We start from the raw sequence: 22,160 nt of genomic DNA, 5'->3' as shown, positions 1-22,160 counted from the left end.
ATGTCGACGTTTCAATATCTACGTACATGGATGTCCTAGAAGTTGAAGCAAAAATTCTCCAATGAGATTCTCTTGCCCAGTCTTTAAATTTCAATCGTTACATCACTCGTCGGCCTTGACATAGTCTATGAAGAGGTGCATTAAGCAGTCCAATAACTGGGAGAACAACCAAAAAAGTCACAAACATATCACATTTATACCAATTGGTCATTAACATTTTAATTGAATCCTAAACCTTTATACATTTTGCTAATTTAGTTTATTTGACTACTTTTGTTCGGTAATCGCTCACATGGACGTTAGCCATCCAACATGGCACATCCGAAATTAATGTTGATATTTTTAAAAAGTATTTTTATTTTTTTGAATTTTTAAGAACTTTTTATTTTATTTTTTATTTTTTTTACTTTTTTTTTTGGAACTTTTCTTTTTACTAATTTTTAATACTTTTTATTTTTTTTATTTTTCTTTTCTTTACTTTTTTGGAACTTAAGGCCAGCGACCCTTTTTTACTAATTTTTAATACTTTTTTATTTTTTTTATTTTTTTCTTTTCTTTACTTTTTTTGAACTTAAGGCCAGCGAACTAATTTTTAATACTTTTTAATTTTTTTTTTTTCTTTCTTTAAACTTAATTTTTCAATTTTTTAAATAATTTCAATTTTTTAACTTTGTTTTTTAACTTTTTTTTTTTAACTTAGGTGCAATGACCCTTATTAACCATAGGCGAGAATTGGAAAACCCTTCCCAGCACTTGGTGAGGGTGTTGCAACCCTCATCGACTCCTAACTAGGGTCGCTATGCCCTTGCCAACCCCAAGCGAGGTTGTTGTGGGCCCTTCCTTTGGTCAATGAGGGCGTCACGACCCTCACCCAATCCCTCATCGCCCCAAGCAAGGTGTCGTGGCCTTGCCTATAGCAAGCAATCCTCACTAGTCCTAAGCTCAAAAAATAAGAAAAGAAGAAAATAATAATAATAAATTCAAAAAAATATTAAAATATTTATTTAAAAATCTCCATGTCAAGACCAATCATGTCATGTGAGATGTCTACATTCACATTTGCAATTTTCAGCTACGATTGATCGAATAGAATCAATTGGCAGAACGCAAAAGCTTTAACACTCAATTAACATAATTAAAAAGTTTAGCACTCAATTGATACAAGTGCAAGGCTTATGACTTTTTTTGTAATTTTCCCTCCAATAACAAGATGAGAAAGATTAACATGGAACTCTTTATTGAGGATTTCATTGTACCTTGGGATTGATCTGATCTAGCTTTCTAATGATTGAGAATGGATTTAATCAATTACTTAGATTGGGAAAGTGTTGAATAATTCCAATAGAGCAAGAATTGTAGATACTATTTAGAAAAAAATTCATATGCAGATTGGTTAGCAAATTCGGTATTTGAATCCTATGATGTAAATGGCATTCTATTATTAAATAGGTTACCAAGAGATTTACTTTCTTTGTTGATAGGACATTAGATTGGATCACATTTTATTAAAGGATATAAGACTAGGGTTTGGTCCTAGGCCAAAAAAAGTAGTCCAATAACTAGATGAGATATATTACCATAAAACTCTTATTGTGGATTTCATAGTATTTTGGTAAAGATCGGATCTTGCTTTTCAAAGACTGAGAATGGACTTAATCAATTACTCATCTTGGGTCGTCTATATATTGCGTGTAATCATGTGCAAAAATAGTAGTACTTATTTCCAATCTTGTGATATCCTTCATTTGAGGCTTATTTTATCACTGTAAATTCATCCGGATAGGCTCCATTTCCAACTAATTTTTATTTTACCATTTCGATTAGAAAGATTGTATTAGAGGTAAGCGGTTTCAAGTTCTTTATAGGGTCCATCTAGAATCTAGAACCTAAAACTTAATTATCAAAATCTGAAATCTAGAACTTACCCCATTACGATTCTAGGGTCGATTCCAGGATCAAATAAGTTCCTTCTTTTTTCTTTTTTCTTTTTTTTTTTTTAGTTAGGCAAAACAAAAATAAACGCAGCAATAAAAATGAATAATGATTTTATTATTGATTGCCTAAGAACAGTATCATATGCACTTGTCGAATAGTATCAAGGAAATTTTACAATTTTCAATGCACCGTTATTATATATAATCACTTGAAAATTGAATCATTCAAACTAAATTGCATCTTACAATGGCACCAGATCCAACAAAGAAAATACAAAGCATTAGAGCATTACAGGTGAGAACACATTGTAATTTTCTCTCAAGAAATTAAGGGTGACAGAATCTGGAAGGAGCAAGATGTTTCGGTCATTAAATTATATACTCGCATTCACATCCGAATCAACACGGAGCAAACCCTATGGAAACAAATAAAGGAAAAAAACAAAAACTGGAACTAAGGACCCGTGCATTTTTTAGGAAGACCTCTTGAGATCGCTAAAATTTCCCATAAGAGAGCTTTCGGAATGTTCAAAGGGCAGGCGATACGGTAATTGCGCCGAGTCTAGAACTCTTTTACCATTAGAGTCTAGTAGGCTGGGCGGTACGCCAAATGAAATCTCGATCAATGATTGTAATCTGAGAACCTCAAGTAGAAGAAGGGATGTCCTCCCCCTCATTTGTATCCATCCAACCATTCAGTAATCAAAGACTCATTTCTCTCTTCCGGAACTTCTCTCTCTAAGAAACTCTCCCTCTACGATCCGGGTGAGCAAGCGACTGAGTGATTGATCCAGGCAAAGGCTTCGCTTAGGCGCCCTGACAATCCAAGCATCCAAAAGAGTTTAAGTTGCCGCATGCTCACGATCCTAATCAATCGGCTCGTGACACATGCATGTAGTAAGTACACAAACGATGATGATCCTCAAAAGCACAACATTGCTTAACTAGCCTTTTGCAATGGCTATGCACTACGAAACGCAGAACCTGCATACCTCATTGGGGTCTTGTTTCTTCACCTAGCAAAACAAGGCTCTTGAAATAAAAACAAGCTACACTTGTTAGCAGGGATGAACGAGAAAAGGTTCCCTTCTATTGACGATAGATATAAATGAGAAGGACAAAGGGGAAGAACAAAGCCAAATTAAAGATTTGGCTATTTTAGGGTTCGGGGTCCTGATTCGTGGTTCTTGGGTTCTGATTCCTATTCCAGTTTTGGTTCTCGGTTTTGGTTTTTAGTTCCAGCTCTAGTTCTTGGTTTCAGTTCCAGTTCTAGGAACTGGGAACCGGCTATTCCTTAAAAAGTGGAACTAAGAACCTGCCCATCCCTCTATAGAATTGGGAATTGAACTGGACCCACCATCCCAATTCTCCGGTTCTTGGTTCTACTTTTAAATTATGCTCACCCTAGTTAGCACGATGTTTTCCTTAGATCTCGTGACCGTTGCATGCCGGTAAAAAGCAGTTTCTGCTGCTCTTTCGTGATTACGATAGATGCGTACAGATCGCATTTTAAGTTGATGGCAAGTACAATGACCAAATGAATGCAAAGTAGGTTTACACGCCATTGGGGAGTAAACCGAAATGCAAGATTCTACTGTCTCCTGAAGTAAAACGCCATCCACGAGGCATTCGTTAAAAGCTATATTAAGTCTATCACCTTCATAATGCTTCTTCCATGTTCTCGTACGTGACATCAGTGCATCTACACACCGCAAGCAGCTCGGGCATGTCTGAGGCTTTGAATATATTTCTTCATAAAGTGCCCAATTGATGAGTTGGTGAAAATAAATGCAGGACTTAGTGAAACTCGAGTTCGAAAGAGGATCCATGGAATCTTATCTGCTTTCGGGCTTCCTAGGTTTGTGATGTTGAACATGTTATTTGCAAGTGGAAGAGGACAAGTTCCCTTCTCTCAGAACTACAAAGTCGCTCGGGGAAACGATCATTTTTCCAGCCTTAATGGCGACACTGATGTCCATCTTGAATTGGATCATAGTTCAGGTGATCACGCTGTTTAGTGATTTGTTTCATTTTAGTTGTGTCTCATCATGATCTTGCTAATCTAATTTCTTTTTCATTATCTTTTTTAGGGCAATGCCTTTAAGTTGTATTTATCACTCAAGCTCAAAATTTACAGGGTCTGGCTTTGAATCTAAATCACATCTTCTATCTGGATTGTTTAACATGAAGATTAAACTTCCAGCAAGTAAATCACCAGGAGTTGTTACCACCTTCTATGTGAGTGAGGTTTTTCTTTTCATCATAGGCTTCTTGAATACATCTACTACACACATTATCTAGCCGCAACATGGCCATAAGAGTCGAGCTACACTCATTTATTATTGTTAAAATATGTCTCGAGTTTAAGCCAAATGCAAAATTACGAATATTCCGAATTGGATATGTTGTGGATGTTCGAAATCGAGCAAAGAAGATCCGAAGATCAAATTCCTGAATTTGAATCTGCGTTGGAGAGTTTGGCCGCTAAAATAGGAAAGTCCAACTTTGACTAGGACTTGGATTTTGTTTAAAATATACAAAGATATATTTTGGATAGGAAACAAAATCCTATGAGAAGTTGGCAAAAGAATAAGGGTTTTACTTATATATAGACTTAAGGCCATGGGTGATAGTTGTGGATCACAAGTTGTTTTGAAGCGCCACGTGAGTGCTTGGTGTTCCACCGTTGATCGTGAAGAATTGGTCTTGAAGCACCGCCTCGTTGTTGAGTGCTTGGGAGGGATTTTCTTTGTCGTGAATTACATCCAAGAAGGTTTAGTGTTAAAGCCAATTAAATCTTGTGGTAAGATTTGTGTGTAATTCCTTCGTGAGATTGAGAGATTATTTCTTGAGGAATTTCGGGGCTAAACACTGTGTGTGTTATTGGGTGTAATTGGGGCTTGGGAAACACCGAAAGAGTGTTTGAGTGACTTGAGTGTGTAATCTCCTTGTATCGCTTGATCTTTAGTGAAATTCGCTGCTGCTCTCCCCGTGGACGTAGGTCTTTACGACTGAACCACGTAAATCCGGTGTCCGATTTATTTTTCTTCTTCCGTCTATATTTTGTTCGATCGCTCGCCCCATCGCAACAATTATTACCATTATCTTTTCTTTTTTTCTTTTTTCTTCTGGGGATTTTGATGAGTCATACTTTCGAATTTGCTTGTAGCTAACTTCAAAGGGAGGCCTACACGATGAGATTGATTTCGAGTTCATTGGTTTGATCCACCTTATGAATTGAATGCAAACATATACACAAAAGGAGTTGGGGTCAGGGAGCAAAAATTTCATCTTTGGTTTGATCCATCTACCTATTTCCATTCATATACGATCCTTTGGAATCAATATCAAGTAGTGTAAGTCTCTCTTTTCTCTACATGTTTGTTCAAAATGAGAAACATATATTTGGTATTGGTCAAACATAAGTAGATAAAGACATATTCCTATCTTTCATATGAGTTTGTTAATGAACATAAACATAAGTTGACACCATAAAAGATTCAATGCTACGAATGTATTGTCATTATGTCATCAGAGTGTGAACTAAAGATCTTAAGCTCTCGATCCGCGATTCTTTTGTCGAAACGCGGCGTCACGAATCCATATTGATACGTGTTATCATGGTAGGTTCTTCGTGGACAACATACCGATCAGAGTGTTCAAAAACTTGGGGCACCGAGCGAGCTACCCAACACAAGGGATGCAAGTGGAAACGATATGGGCGGCCAAGGGTTGGGCTGGGAAGATCAATTGGTCCAAGGCTTCGTTCACAGCCCAATACCAAGGCTTCGACATCGACGGGTGCGTCATGTCCAACCCTTCGAATCCATGGAAGTGTGACTACACTCACGGTGATGCATGGGCACAAATTCAGTCCCTAAACGCAGCTCAGATAGCGCAATACCAAAATGCCAGGACCAAGTATACGACTATTGCACGGATAGGAGTAGATATCCTTGTTGGACTTTTGATGTCTCAGTGCTGCTATTTTTAGACTAAACCTTCTCTGTTCTGTTTTATATTGTTTTAGTTTATTTTCTTACTTAGTCAATTATGTTATGCAGTTGTTGTTGTGTTATTTAGGAAGTTAAGTACTTGTTCGGGTGCAGTTACAAGCTGAACGTGTGTGTGCAGTTATTTTTTTTTGGTTTAAGTCGTGTTTTGTACTTGACTTTTTACTGAGAACTATAGAAGGCAGTTTTTATGCTCTGTTCTCTCTGTTTCCTCTGTTTTTCTTCTTTCTTCCTCGATATCTATAGTTCTGGCATTTCTGCTTCTTTGCTGCTTTGATCAGCATCAACAGTGGTATCAGAGCATCGAATGATCTTGAGGGACTGGGAAGTGAAGCAAGTATTGTAGTGCAAAGAGGTTAGAGGGTGATGGAGACAGGTTCAAGTGGTTTTTCTATGATGGCTTCTCCGGTATTTCTTTGGAAAGAATTATCAAGCATGGGCTGTTAAAATGAAAGCATTTCTGGAGGGTCATGATCTGTGGGAAGCTGTGGAGGATGATTATGAAGTTGCTCCACTTCCAAATAATCCGACCATGAATCAAATCAAGCTTCATAAAGAGAGAACCACAAGGAAAGCCAAGGCAAAATCTTGCCTGTATGCTCTTTACAGTCTCGCCTACCATCTTCACTAGAATTATGAAGTGTGACTGCGAAGGTCATATGGGATTTCTTGAAGGAAGAATATGAAGGAGATGAGAAGATAAGAGGTATGAAGGTGCTGAATCTCTTGAGAGAATTTGAGAGACAGCAGATGAAGGAATCTGAGTCAGTGAAGGAATACTCAGATAGGCTAGTGGGAATAGCTAATAAAATCAGAGTTTTGGGAACTGACTTGAGAGATGATAGGCTTGTTCAAAGATCCTAGTGTCTCTTCCAGAAAAATTTGAAGCTACTATAGCTTCTCGGAAAACACAAGGGACTTGGGCGATATAAAACTTGCAGAAGTTGTTGAATGCTTTGCGAGCACGGGAGCAAAGAAGACTAATGAGGAGAGAAGATCATGTTGAGGGGGCATTTCAAGCCAAAGTAAAGCAAAATGATGGAGGCAAAGGGAAGAAATGGATTCAGTTTAAGGGAAATGTTGCTGATTCGAAATTTTTACCAAATGAAGGAAATGCTGGTGGATCTAGCAAATGGAAAAATAATAAAAGGCCGTGTCAATGACGTGGTGGAACCAACCATCGATCCTTTAGATGCTTTGGAAAAGGCCGATGCGAGGTGCGAGAAGATGCCACAAGTTGGGTCATATGGAAGCTATTTGCAAAGGGAAAGCCTATCGGCAAACGGGAGAAGCACAAGTGGCGGTGAGTGAAGTTGATGAAGAGCACTTATTTGTTGCTTCAGCTGGTGAATATTCAGTCGAAAATAGTACATGGCTGATAGATAGTGGTTGTACTAATCACATGACTCAAGCAACTTAGAGCTATTCAAGAGCATAAACAAAACAGTAAAGTCCAAAGTCAAAATTGGCAATGGACAGCATATTGAAGTTCAGGGTAAAGGTGTAGTTGCTGTTAAAGGAAACCAGGGGGTGAAGTTAATTAGGGATGTCCTCTTTGTGCCAAACATTGACCAGAATCTGTTAAGTGTTGGTCAGTTAGTGGAGAAGGGCTATTTAGTGAAGTTCGAAGGAAGGGAATGTCTCATTAAAGATACTGACAGCAATGAAGTCTTGAGAGTTCAAATGAGGGATAAAAGTTTTGTGTTCAAGCCAAATGAGATGCAGCAGATGGCTTTGAAGTGTACAGAAGAGAATATAGAGTCAGTGGCACAAAAGATTGGGGCATGTTCATAGGAGGAGTATGCTGGTTATGCAGAGAAATGGCCTGTAGATGATTTACCAAGCTTGAAGGAAGAGCTTCCACAATGCAGAACCTGCCTTCTTGGCAAACAAACCAGATTTCCCTTCAAAGGAGGAGTCTCGAAGACATATCAAAAGCTGGAATTAGTTCACATTGATGTGTGTGGACCTATGTCTGAACCTTCTTTAAATGGAAGCAGGTATTTTATTACTTTTACTGATGATCTGACTAGAATGAGCTGGATCTATTTTCTGCAAGCTAAGACCGAAGTAGCTGATGTATTTATGAAGTTTAAAGCATTAGTTGAAAATCAAAGTGGGAAGAGAATCAAAGCTCTCGAGTCGGACAATGGATCGGTATACAGCTAACAAATTCAAGGCGGTGAGAGCAAGCTGGAATTGTACAGCAATTTACAGCCCCTTACTCACCTCAACAGAATGGGGTTAGTGAGAGGAAAAATAGAAGCATTATGGAGATGGCCGATGTTTGATGCAGGGAAAAGAATTTGCCTAAAAGTTTTTGGGCTGAGGCAGCCAACACTTTGCTGTATTTCTTTTAAATAGATTACCTACAAAAGCTTTAGAGAAACTAACACCTCTCGAGGGTCGGCAAGACACTAAACCTTCGTGAAAAATTTGAAGGTTTTGGAAGTTTGTGTTATACTCATATTCCCGATGTCAAAAGGGATAAGCTTGATAAAAAGGCTGAGATTGGAATTTTTGTTGGATATAGCTCTCAATCAAAGGCTTACAGAATTTTCTATCCAAAGACAAGGAAGATTACGTGAGCAGAGATGTTATGTTCTTAGAGGAAGATGAATGGAATTGGTTAAATGGAAGGAACACTGAATTGAAGCACTTTGAAAGACAACCTGAAACTGATGTGGAGACTAATGAAATTACGGGGAAATGGAAGAAAATATAGATGATGAACTCCGTAAGAGGCACAAGGTCACTTGCTGATATCTATGAAAGGAGTAATGTGGCGTGCTCGAACCATCAAATTTTGCTGAAGCCAAGGAAGATCGAAGTGGTTTGCGGCAATGCGGGAGGAGATGACAATGATTAAAAAAATCAGACTTGGGAATTGGTAGACGGGCCATTAAATAAGAATGTAATTGGAGTTAAGTGGGTCTTTAGGACAAAACTCAATCTGATGGCTCATTAACAAGTATAAAGCAAGGCTGGTTGTGAAAGGCTATGCTCGGGTATGGGGAGTAGACTATTCTGAAACTTTTGCTCCGGTTGCAAGGCTGGACACGTAAGACTCTGTTAGTTGTTGCGGTAGAGAAGGGTTGGACTATTTTTCAGCTTGATGTCAAGTCTGCATTTCTAAATGGTGAGCTTGAAGAGGAAATTTTTATTGAACAACCCGAAGGGTTCTGTGTTAAAGGGCAAGAAGAGAGTGTATACAAATTGCACAAAGCTTTATATGGATCAAGCAAGCTCCAAGAGCCTCGGTATGGAAAAATTGATCGATATCTACTTGGATTTAGGTTTTAAAAGGAGCTTGAGTGAGTTCACTCTTTATATTAAGAAAGTGAATCATAGTGTGGTAGTTTTGTCTCTATATGTGGATGATCTTTTGGTAACAGGAAATGATGTTCAGCTGATAGAAAATGTTAAGCAAGGCTTATTTGCTGGTTTTGAGATGACAGACTTAGGAAAAATGGCTTACTTCTTAGGTCTGGAAATCAAGCAAAGTCCTTATGAAATCTTCATTTGTCGAGGAAGTACTTAAAGGAAATTTTGAAGAAGTTTCGGATGGAAGAATGTCAAGTGTCGGTACACCTATGGCAGCAAAAGAGAAAGTTGCGAAAGAGTGATAGAACGAAGGTGGATGTCTCGATGTACGAAGTCTAATAGGTTGTCTCATGTACCTCACAGCAACGGACCAGGACATTCTATTTGCTGTAAGTGTTCTGTCCAGATTTATGAGTGATCCAAGTCAGCTTCATTTGATTGCAGCTAAAAGGATTTTAAGGTATTTGAAAGGAACCATGTTTTTTGGAGTGAAGTTTCGAAGGAGTCAAGAATTCAATCTACATGGTTATTCTGATAGTGATTGGGCTGGCTCAATGGATGATATGAAGAGTACATATGGGCTTGTTTCAGTTTAGGATCAGCTTGTTTCACTTGGTGTTCTAAAAAGCAAGAAATTGTAGCTCAATCTACTGCAGAAGCAGAGTTTATAGCTGCTACTGCAGCTGCAAATCAAGCCTTATGGCTAAAGAAGATAATGAAAGATCTTTGGCTGAACTCCAATAAATGTATCAAGATCAATGTGGATAACCAAGCTGCAATTGCAATATCTCAGAACCCAGTTTTTCATGGCAAAACTAAGCATTTCAAGGTCAAGTTCTTCTTTCTACGTGAGGTGCAACAAAATGGTGAGGTCATGCTGGTTTATTGCAGATCTGAAGATCAACTTGCTGATATTTTTACTAAACCACTTCAAGCTGGAAGATTTGAAGCATTGAGAAAGAAAATTGGAGTATGCAGCAGCTCACTGATCCAAGGAGGAGTTTGTTGGATTTTTATGTCTCGTGCTGCTGTTTTTAGACTAAAGCTTCTCTGTTCTGTTTTATATTGTTTTAGTTTATTTTCTTACTTAGTCAATTATGTTATGCAGTTGTTGTTGTGTTATTTAGGAAGTTAAGTACTTGTTCGGGTGCAGTTACAAGCTGAACGTGTGTGTGCAGTTATTTTTTTTTGGTTTAAGTCGTGTTTTGTACTTGACTTTTTACTGAGAACTGTAGAAGGCAGTTTTTATGCTCTATTCTCTCTGTTTCCTCTGTTTTTCTTCTTTCTTCCTCGATATCTATAGTTCTGGCATTTCTGCTTCTTTGCTGCTTTGATCAGCATCAACAATCCTCAGCCTCCTCCTGAATGCCAAGCACCGATAGGAATTTGAGTAAATTCATAATCCAAGTGCTGACTTGGAGCGCTTCGGGGACTCCCTTTAGCGATAATAACTGTTATTATTTTCAGAGTTTGTTCATAAATTAATAGTGCAGCTGTCTCTTCTTTTCTCATACTTGCAGGGTCAGTTCTATATTAAAGGGAAAAGTGTAAAGTCGAACGGTCGTTCTTCCATGGATAGGTGGTTCAGCATGGTTGGTAGCTTTTGTGAGGGGATGGGAGATTCCTATCGTTCTCGTTTCTAGCTTCCCTACAACTCTCCTCAACAGGAAAAGAATATATGTTCAGCCTCTCCCTTCCCCCCCGGGGTGCTTTCTTCTTTGAGAAGCAGAAGAGCCGAATCCGGCACGATAGAAGCGACTGCGAGAATGGCGAGCACGAGTGCGGTGTCTTTGCTGGCTCGCTGTGAAAATGCAAGGATAGGGAAGAAGTATCAAGCGCTAGCGGTGGACCATTTTGAACGAACTCAATACGTTCGACTGCGGTTTCCCATGTTTCACTGGATAGTCATTTTGTCGACGGCCGCATGATTGGCCAAAGTTATGGTCTTCTCTGAGTGCAATCTCATGTCCTTTTGAAATCAAACTCGATAAGCGGAAAGGAGGAAAAGACTTACGTGCTTCATTGTCTTGTGAGCTGAAGTTGCTGCTGTATTGGTAGTACTCATATTTATTGTGATTGACGATGCTCTTTGTTGTCATCGAAAAAATTAAATGAAAATAATAATTCTAAAAAAGCGATGACAACTTTGGAATTGACCAAACCAATGAGTAAATATTGTATGAATTTCCTTAACAATAACATAATCAAATAGGAGATGAGGTAAGGATTATAGAGACTCCTAAAGGCAAATATATGTTTACCAAATAGAATTTAAAAAAAAAAAAAAAAAAACTTAAATTGATCACACCAAAGGACTTTTCCAAATATATATTTACCCAGTAACATTTTCTCCAAAGTTACTTCCTAAGGCACTTCTTAATTATTGTTTACCAAACAATATTTATATTTCACTAAACCCCATGCCTTTGTATTTTCTTAAAAGCTTTCCCCAAAAACCGATCAAACGCACTCTCACTCCATTCTTACATGCCCAAATTAATCAATTGTAAAAGTCTTTACCGGATTTTGCCATCTGCTACAATTCTAGACTCGACTGCCTTATTCTTGATTTTTTTTGTAAAAATCAATGGAGTCTTACAAGTCTAGCAGGTGTTTTGCCTCGATCAATTTTAATGCGAATTCAATCCATACTCCCACCTTTAGGCCGTGGTGGTGATTTATTAGTTTGGGGCAGCAACAGTAGTGATTCTTTCACTGTCAAAGAAGCTTACGAGTCGATTTTACCGAGATATGAATTGTCATTGATAAACTCTGTAGTTTTATATGAAAATGGGAAGGGCCGCAAAGAATTAGGAGCTTTGTATGGCCGGTTTCTCATCGTTGCCTACTTACTAATTATGAAAGGTTCCAACGTAAAATCACTACAGATCCCTCTTGAGCTTCTTGTCCACAATCCTTTGAAACAATTTTACACGTGCTTAGGGATTGTGAGTATGTAAAGGCTATTTGACAAAAGACTTCGCTAGCAAGCTTAAAAGGGGAATTCTCTACCCGTAATCTACACATGCTGTTGGCCTTCAGCAACTTTCGTAAGAGAAACTGACTAGCCACTAGTTTTTTATGGAACTTGTTGGCATTTTTGGAATTGGACGAACAAGAGATACTCCATGCAGACTTTTCTTGTCCCGACATTGCCTATGGGTATGATTTTGGGATAAGTTAAAAGATGTCCTTTGGCTTGTATGGCTGAAAACAGATTGTCTTCTCAAAGGGAGAAACGAGATGAGTTTATAAGTTGGATGTTGGGTTAAACTCAATTTCGAAGGGGCCTCTAAAGGCAATTCAGGTTCAACTTTAGTAGGTAAGCTCTTTCGTAATGAATTAGGCAATCAGCTAGCTGGGTTTACGCAAACTATAGGAGTGTTGCTCCCCACTTAAAGCAGAACTTTAGAGTATTTATTTGGGTCTTAAAATGGCCATCTCATTGGGCATCCACAAACTTACTGTGAAGGTGCATTCGCAAGCAGCCCTTTCCCTTCTCCAGAAATTAACTCTCTCTCTCTCTCTCTCTCTCAATTTTACTAACATTCTCCTTTTTCAAATTGTGGAAGCGTTAAGAGTATCTCCAACAGATCAAAGTTGCACATACCTTTTGGGAAGGAAAATAAATGTACAAATTGAATAGCAAATTGGGCAGGTCAATCCTTTGATGTTCTCTTTTCTCCAATTGGAAACTATCAAAGTATTAGTCAAAATATTTAATACTTTTAAGGAAGGAAACTCATGTGCAGATTTATTGACAAATCGGACACTCCTTTTTGAGATTGAGAAACTCTTAGAGTTTTTTCCGATATGTTAAAATCATACATATCATTATAAAATGAACTATTAAGGAGAAAATATCTGATTGATTGTTTATTATAAAATAGTTAAAATGTATATAAATTGATTAATTAAATTTTATTTTTTTATTTTTATTTTCTTAAATTAGAATTCAATTGAAATATAATTTCAATTTTGTTAATAACTCAATCCTTTGATAATTTTATCATGTCTATATCGTAAATGACACTCTTGACATTCTACTTTTGCAGAATAGGGAACCATTAAAATATTTTCAAGAAGTCAAAATCATACATAATTTTTGGAAAGGAATCTTATGTGAATTAGGCATTTATATCCTATAATGTGAATGATACTCTAGCATTAAGTAGGGAACAGAGAGATTTACTTTTGTTGTCAATGGGAGATCAAACCAGATCGAGTTTCATTAGGAGACTAACAATGTAACGTTATGGTTTTGCCCCTCTCTTCTTGGGGAAAAAAAAAAGTTGCCCGATAACTATATGAGTTTTTTTAGCAAAGAACTCTGTAATTGTGGATTTCGAAGTATTTTTTGGAAAGGTCTGATCTGGTTTTGAAAGATTGACAACGGACTTAATCGATCACTCATCTTCGGTCGCCTATATATTACGAGTAATCATGTGTAAAAACAAATGTCAACCTCCAATCTTGTGATATCTTTCATTTGAGGGTTTATTTTATCGCCGTAAGCTTATTCATCTGTACTGGCTCTATTTGCAACTATATTTCTTTTTATCATTTCGATTAGCAAGACTATTTGCACGATGATTTCCTTCGATCTCGTGACCATTGCATGTCGTTGAACAGCAGTTTCCCGTTGCTCTTTCATGGTTATGATTGATGCATGCAGATTGTTTTTTGAGTTGATGGCAAGTAAAATTGACCAAATGAATGCAAATTAGGTTTACATGCCACAGGAGAGGAAACGCAAATGCAAAATTTCTACATTCCCCTGAAGAATAACGCCATTCACAAGGCATCTGTTACAAGCAACGTTGAGCAGTATATCGACTTCGTAATGCTTCTTAAATTGCGTTCCATGTTCTCGTATGTGACATTAGTACATATAGGCTTTGAATATATTTCTGTATAAAGTATCCGATTTATGAGTTGGTGAAAATAAACACAGGGGCTTAGTGAAACTCAAGTTTGAAAGAGAATCCATGGAATCTTATCTGTTTTCGGGCTTCCTTGGCTTTGCGATGGTGAATATGTTATTTGCAAGTGGAAGAAGACTAGTTCCCTTCTCTCAGTACTACAACATCACTTGGGGAAAAAGTCATTTTACTAGCCTCGACAGCGGGACAAGAGTCCAACTTAAATTGGATAATAGATCAGGTGATCATGATACTCGGTGATTTGTTTCATTTTAGTTATGCCTCATCATTTTATGGTAGATCTCACTTATCTAATTTCCTTTTTTTTTTCTTTTTCTCAGCAATGTCTTTAAGTTGTATTTCTCATTCAAGCTCAAATGTTTTTAGGGTCTGGCTTTGAATCTAAATCACATCTTCTATCTGGATTATTTAACATGAAGGTCAAAATTCCAGAAAATAAATCACAAGGAGTTGTTACCACCTTCTATGTGAGTGAAGTTTTGCTTTTCATCAGGGGCCTCTTGAATACATCTACTACGCGCATTATCTAAGCCATAACATATCCATAGGAGTCGAGCTACCCATGTTTATTATTACCATAATTGTATTTTTCCCGGGGACTTCGATGAGTGACGCTTTTGAAATTCGGCTTGTAGCTAACTTCAAAGGAAGCCCATCACGATGAGATTGATTTTGAGTTCATTGGTAGCAACGGGCCACCTTTTGATTTGAGTACAAACGTATTCACAAAAGGAGTTGGAGGCCGGGAGCAAAAATTTCGTCTCTGGTTTGATCCGTCTACCGATTTCCATTCCTATACGATTCTTTGGAATCAATACCAAGTAGTGTAAGTCTCTCTCATGTTTGTTTGAAAGGAGAAACATCTATTTGATAATGGTTAACCATAAGAAGATGAAGACATATAATCCCTACGCGGCGTCGCAAATCCATATTGATATTTGTTGTCATGGCAGGTTTTTCGTGGACGACATACCGATCAGAGTGTTCAAGAACTTGGGGAACAAGACGAGCTACCCAACGCAAGGGATGAAAGTGGAAGCGACGATATGGGCCGCCGAAGGGTGGGCCGGGAAGGTCAATTGGTCCAAGGGCCCATTTAAAGCCCAATACCAAGGCTTCGACCTCGACGCGTGCATCGTGTCCAACGTTTCGAATCCAAGAATATGCAACTATACTGGCGGCGATGCCTGGGCGCGAATTCAGGATCTAAACGCAGAGCAAGTAGCGCAATACCAAATTGCCAGGAGACACTACTTGCATTACGACTATTGTACGGATAAGACTAGATATGCTCAGCCTCCTCCCGAATGCCAAGTACAGATAAAAATTTGAGTAAATTCATTAGCCAATTGCAGATTTTGAGAGTTTCGGGCACTCCCGAGATTTATAGTTATTATTTTCGTGAGTTTCTTTATAAATAAAAATGCAGTTCCTAATTGAGAAAAAAGAAACTTGAACCGGCTATATGTTTCCTCGAGTTGCTCGATCTTGTGTCACGTAAGCACTGCTCTTTCGTCATTCAATGATTCTAAGAGACCTTGCCATGCACGGCGTTTGAATGTCTACGTACATGGATGTCCTCGATGTTCAAGTTAAAATTCTCCAATTACTGAGTTTTGACATCTCTTTTCTCTAATTCTTCCCTTGCCTATCTTAGTCGTATCTTTTTCTTTTCTTTTCTTTTTTTTTTTTTTCTTTTTTTGATATCTCTCTTCTCAAATTGGGCCGTGAATGGGGCCTCGAGTCCAATTGATCTCTCCGGCCCAAGCCCATCCATCCAAGAATGCTATGCTTCGGACCATACCACAGGCTCACGACAATTGTAGCGAGCGGACCCGGTATCCTCAGCCACCTCCCCAATGACAACGCTAATAGCAACTTGAATGAATTTCTCGCCCATTTGCTAGTTTAGGGAAGAAATGGCCGAAAAGTCATAAACTTATTGGCATCTTAAACTTTTTCAACTAATTTTAGGTAGAAATCGCTAATGTGATAATTCAATCAACACCTACTATCTTTAAATTTTCTGAATTTGATGACCGGTGGAAGCAAATATTGAAATAAAGAAAAAATAAAAAAAAAAAAAGGAAATATCAGAAAATTCAAAAGAAATTGCAAAAATATTTTATATCAACGCTAGCCAAATCATATTAGACAACCTTTTACATTAGTGAGTTCAATTAAAATTGGCCAAAATGATTATATTGACAAACTGTCAAAAAATTGAACACTAAATTGGCCAAATTGAAAAATAAATCATAACATAATCAACCCACTCAATAGGAAGGGAGAAAAAACAAAAATAAAAAAATCAGAAAAAAATTTTAAAAAATCAAAATATTATTATTGTCCACGTGAGTGTCAATGGTGTCACTAAGCCGGCTAGTATCCACGTTAAAAATTAACACCAAATCAAAAAGTTTAAAACTAAATTAACATTAAATCAAAAGATTTACAATTAAATTGATATTATTAAAAAAATTTAGAACTAAATTAATACCAAAACAATGGATTTAAGACTTTTTTGGAAATCAAACTCTCTAAACGTTGTCTATGAAGCTTTCAATGATTCTACTACAATCTCAGGAATGCACGGCGATCGTGAAGGGGAAGTGAAACCCTAAGCGCATGTGATACGACTACTTTCCCCAATGCCAATCACCCAAAGGAATTTGAGTAATTCCATAAGCCACCTACTAATTTTTAATGGTCGGGAACTCCCATCGGAGACTTATTGTTATCATTTTGTGAATAGAACAATAGTGCAGTTCTCTCTTCTTCTCTCATATTTGCATGGTCGGTTCTAAATTGCACTTTATCTAATGTGGTTATCCATAGTGGGAATGGGAAGAGTTATCCCAACCACCCTTCCAACGCCAAAACTTAACACAATGCCATTTGATCCTCGCCCTAGAGACTTCGTCGCGGCTTCCGTAAAAGGAAAATAATAAAGACTCGCGAAATTAATTCACGATTCGTCCATTCCCCATCCTCTCCCCCCCCCCCAAAAAAAAAAAAAAAAAAAACTAACTAACAAACAAAGAACTGTAAGCATCAGTGGTAGTGACTAGTGAGTGCATATGCTGTCCCCCTGAAACAAGTACTTCAAGGAGCAAAGTCATACAAGAGACTACATCCACGGTTGCGAGCATAATCATAGGTCAACTTCACATAGAGTTATCTGAGTTATAGTAGCAATTCTGTTGCTGCACTCAATATAGTTTGTTTCTCACAAGTTTTTGGTGGAAGTCGATACATTTGCTAACAAACACTGCCCAAACACACTATAATTAACAGTTGCAGGGGCGGATAAAGAGTTCAGTTAACATCAGCAAAGCTCATTAACCCTTTGCCACATCAGATAAAATTCTAATGTTAAGTCCTTAATATCAGTCTGCTTGCTTCAATTGTGCGTCACCAAGAAGATTCAGAGTCAATACCTTGCAAGTTTAAAATCAATGAAAATGATCAATCAACAATTGCATAACAAAAGCATTTATAAAATAGACAACTGCAAACATTAAGAAAACCCATGGAAAGGCATCCTTAGACTATATTCCCCAAAGCTCCAAAACAATATAGCCAAGCTATTAAAAAACTTGACTCCCTATCAATGACATGCAACAGGACTACTTGTTATCATTTTGTGAATAGAGCAATACTAATGAAAGTGCTACTTTTCCAAGCATTATCTTCGCAAGCATTTATTTAGATCCATACAAAGATAAGGAGAAAGTTAGAGCCAGTACAAGTCACAAGAGTCAACGTGAAGCCAAATATCATATGAACAACCTCCCACTACACTTAAAACCAAAACTTAAATCACACAAATAAAAATAAAAAAACTCATAGTAATGACTTCTAAGAAATAACTCATGACTTGGTACCACTACCAACACCTTTTACTGCAAAAAGCAAAATTCTTAACACCAACAAGGCACTAGAAAATACCCGAGTCCCACAGTTAACTTCATAGTCCGTAAATGGGCAAAGTAAGTCAGCAGCCATATGGTCGAGCTTATACTGAGGCTTTACAATCCACTTAAAGGAGCACTCATCTCCCTTTCAACATTTAAGGCTAATGCAATGTTTGAACTGGCAATTAAACTCTCACTACCCTGACAAACATTGAAATTGGAGGATCATCTATTATGAACAAATTACATTCACAAAGAAGATTCACCATGAAGTTAAATTCAAGAGAAAAAGGATATTGGGGTAAATATGAAATGGCATTCTCTATCATTGTGAGTTTCTGAAGCCTTAGACGAATTCATTCATCAAACAGAAAAAAGTGAACAGTCAGTCTAACTAGGTATACTATCAAAGATATCTGTCCTTGAGCATATCAATACATTTCAATCACCTGACCTGAAAAGGGAGAAGTAAAGATCTCTCACTTAACAGGTGTCGAGAAAATTGATATTCTCACACTGTGCGTCAAATAATGGCAGAGTCACTTCTCAACAGAATTTTAGTCAATTAAAGCCATAGTCATGCATTGGTAGTAGACAGTCTGCCATATATCCTATCTCTCCCAGAGGGGCTTTCTTTAAGCACCTATACTTTCCGGCCAAGAAAGTCACTTATATTGATTGTGTTAGCTTTACAGAAAGTAGTTACTTTTACTGTGCTGTTAACTAGGAAGGCTAAGAGCAAGTGGATTAAGTTACACGTGAGCTACTTCAATCGTCCTATCTTTTAATAATTGGTAAAGATCTACCATGGCAAAGATTATAAACTATCATACAGAAAGCAAAGCTTGTACATGTACGTTGAAAGACTGGGAAGGCAAGTCAGTGGATAGACTTACAAGCTTCTAAGCTATTGGCCACTATTGATGATTATGGAGTTGGAGTTAGCTTGGATTCCCTGTAGGTTCGGATAGACCCAGTAACACCCAGCCCCAAGCAGCTGACAGAATCATCAAAGTACTGACTTTTTTGTATTTCTCTCAAAACATTTGAACCATAGGTAAACATCATCAGTCCAATGGTTTTGACTATTCATTTATCATATTAAACTATGAAGAGTTATAGATGCCTGCCATAATGTCAGTCAATTAATTTAAAACAGTTCATTCCTAGGTTCTCAGCTGCATCAAAGCTCTCAGACCTCTTTCTCCCTCCCCCTTTGATTCTCCCTATCACTTGGTGGTTTGCTTTCCCCTAATGGTACACATATCTAAGAAGAAATATTCGTGTAAGAATAATTTTCTGCATCAAAGATGGGCAAGGAGAAGAAAAAACAGTGGAAGATGAAGGAGAATATTCAACCAAGAGTTGCGCATAATATGCAGATACACTCGCCAACTGATCTTTGTTGCCAGTGACCGACACTATTTACCAAAGTAGCAAAGCAGTGACAACATAATGAACACCCCTCCTTTATTGATGAACTAAGTTGAAGCGCTAGAATGGGAAAAAGAAAAAAATTGAAGTGCTTTTCTTATCGTTTCTGACATTAATCTGTTTACAGTTAAGTAGCCAGACAAAATGTCTATTTTTATCACTTTGGTCCTCACTAAACACAGACTGTTATAGGATGAGAAGAACAACTAATAATTTTCCAAATCTTAGAACACAGTATAACATCGTTTGGTAGAAAGCTGGGTACCTCTCTTGAAGAAGTGCTTTGCATTGGAGCAAGCAATGCCATTTGTCATATTCTATAAAAAAAAGACGTCAGTCTCCCACGTCCCTCCAATTTCCTAACATTCAAATCATCTAACAGCCAGAATCTAGTATCAGCTAATGCATGGAGCCAAAGGCCTAAATATCTAAGTAACTCTTCACTCACTGGCTTATGGCAACGAGTCCCATGTCCACCCAACAAGACATAGGCCTCGTTCATTCTGGATTGCATCATACAGGCCTTTTTTTTTTCCGGTCAAGAATCATACTGGCCTTTTGAAATGTAATCTTCGCATTGTTGTTTTTCTTCTTGAATGTCGTGTCACTTGCCTTTTGAAACGTAATCTTTGCAATAAATGCACTTTTTAGGCTAGGGTATGTTTGAAATCTTCTGGTTAATGGATGATTAATACTGAAGATTGATATGGATTTTCCTAAAGGCGCAATTCCAGCATAGTCAAGCTTGAAGGAGCTCAAGCCACTATCTCAGGGATGGCTGAGCACTTTTCAGCTGAAACAATTCAAGCACCCCAAAGAAACTATTCGGTAAACAAACAACTACTAGTCCAAATGTTGACTGCAATTCTACAGGATAAAACCGAAACGCTATTGCTTGGATTGAAAAGGTAAGACTTTTTTTCCCCCAACCAAGAACATCACTATCAAATCCTAGGTAGCATTCAACCGATAAAAAAATCCTAGGTCGCAAAATCCAAACTTGGGGAAGCTTATGATCAGTCCACGATCATCATACCACGACAAGCACAATTCACAAGCACCTCAAACCATCCACCCAGCAGATGAAAACTGAACGAGACGGAAAAGAAAAAGCGAAAAGTCATGCAAAAAGACAATTGAAGCCACAAGATAGCGATCGTTTGATACATACCCTGGGCCATCGAGATCCCCCGGCTTGCCGTAGGCGCCGTCGTCGGGCGCGGCGGTCTGCCACACGCTCTGCCACGCCTGCGACGGCGGAGGAGGCTGCTGCACGTAGACTCCGCCGGCGGGGTCGAGGGCGGGGCGCCCGATCATCATCCCCGGCGCGGCGGGCTGCCCCATCGGGGGGTAATAGTAGGGGACCCCGCTCGCCGGCGGCCCGACCATGGCGGCGGCGGCGCCGAGGCCCGCGGCCTCGTCCTTGAGCTCGTCGCGGGGGACGATGTCGACGAGGAAGTCGAAGATGTCGGTGCGGGTGATGGCGGCGGCGATGTCGTTCTTCTGGAGGGTGCGGCGCTTGTTCTCCTCGGCGTGGAGCCAGGAGCGGATGGTGAGCTCCAGGATGAAGAGCTCGCAGGCCTTGGCGAAGAGGACGGGGGCCTCGGCGGAGATCATGCGCACGTCCTCGTCGGCCTTCATGATCTTCTTGATCCGGGCCAGGGGAGCTGGTGGTTCTTGAAGTCGTTCGCCTGCTCGATCTCCTGCCGCTGGATCGACCAGAACATCTGCAGCTGCTGCTGCTGCTGCTGCAGCAGGTGGTGGAACGGCGTCGCCGGCGGGGCTCCGGGGCCGCCCGACGCCACCGCCTGCGGCGGAGGAGGGGGCGGGTAGGAGTTGGGCTGGGGTTGCTGCTGGGCGTTGTCCATCGATGGTGGTGGTGGTGGAGGTTTTCGAATTTTTCTGGGAAAAAAAAAATTAAGTTTTTGAGGGATTTGATTTGATTGTGAAGATGGAGATGGAGGGGAGAGATGGGGGATAAGGAACGAATCAGCGGTGGAGGCTGATTCTCCGACTCGGCCTGGGGCCCACTTCGTTCTTTTTTCATTTTGTTTAGTTTTCCCTTCTCCTCCACCTTTGAATATTTGTAAGGAATATTTCCCAAAAATCTCACACTATTCCTATTGAAACATAAATATCTAGAGTTTTTTTTGTGTTAAATTTGTCCATTGTAACACAAATACTATTATAGAAAAAAAAAAAAGAAGATAAAACTGAAATAGATGGTACATTTGTTATGTATATATAAGTTTTGGATTTTTTTGTTATACAAAAAAGTTAAGGATATAGTAAGTTTAGAGTTTTTATGACACAAAAAAATAACATATGGCTTCTTTTCTTCTTCTTTTTGTGATATTGACCCTACTTTTAACAAGTACTTTGAATGAAAATGACCAAAACAAAAAAATCAGTTTCGTATCTCTTATCTATAGTAGCATTAGAGGGACTTGTCCTTCAGGTGCCTTGTGATGTTGAGGCAGTTCATGCCTATATAAGGCAATATACTGTGGCACTTCTCGAAAGTTAGAATCATTGGGTTCTAAAAATGCTCCGAAGGTAAGACTTGATTTTCTCAATTGTCGTTTTGGAGCTATT

General features: G+C 38.6%; 2 protein-coding genes across 2 annotated transcripts; one reads left to right on the top strand and one right to left on the bottom strand.

The window, feature by feature from the left end:
• Nucleotides 1-14,027: 14,027 nt before the first annotated feature.
• Nucleotides 14,028-15,546, top strand: LOC108956024 (xyloglucan endotransglucosylase/hydrolase protein 2). Its single transcript, XM_018864953.2, has 5 exons — nt 14,028-14,143; nt 14,226-14,434; nt 14,581-14,681; nt 14,850-15,040; nt 15,168-15,546. Exons 1-5 carry the CDS (start codon nt 14,028-14,030, stop codon nt 15,544-15,546), a joined length of 996 nt encoding a protein of 331 aa, XP_018720498.2.
• A 1,810-nt stretch (nt 15,547-17,356) lies between these two features.
• On the bottom strand, nt 17,357-21,524 carry LOC104426152 (nuclear transcription factor Y subunit C-1). Its single transcript, XM_039305509.1, is given in 4 exon segments — nt 17,357-17,654; nt 18,166-18,332; nt 20,737-21,232; nt 21,235-21,524. Coding segments are annotated over 3 exon segments (711 nt in total). The 5' UTR covers nt 21,434-21,524; the 3' UTR covers nt 17,357-17,654; nt 18,166-18,316.
• Between the last annotated feature and the right edge of the window lie 636 nt (nt 21,525-22,160).

The sequence above is a fragment of the Eucalyptus grandis genome, chromosome 11 (assembly GCF_016545825.1).
Source record: "Eucalyptus grandis isolate ANBG69807.140 chromosome 11, ASM1654582v1, whole genome shotgun sequence".
NCBI lineage: Eukaryota > Viridiplantae > Streptophyta > Magnoliopsida > Myrtales > Myrtaceae > Eucalyptus > Eucalyptus grandis.
Note: the sequence above shows the minus strand (reverse complement) of the source record. Positions and strands in the feature narration are given on the sequence as shown.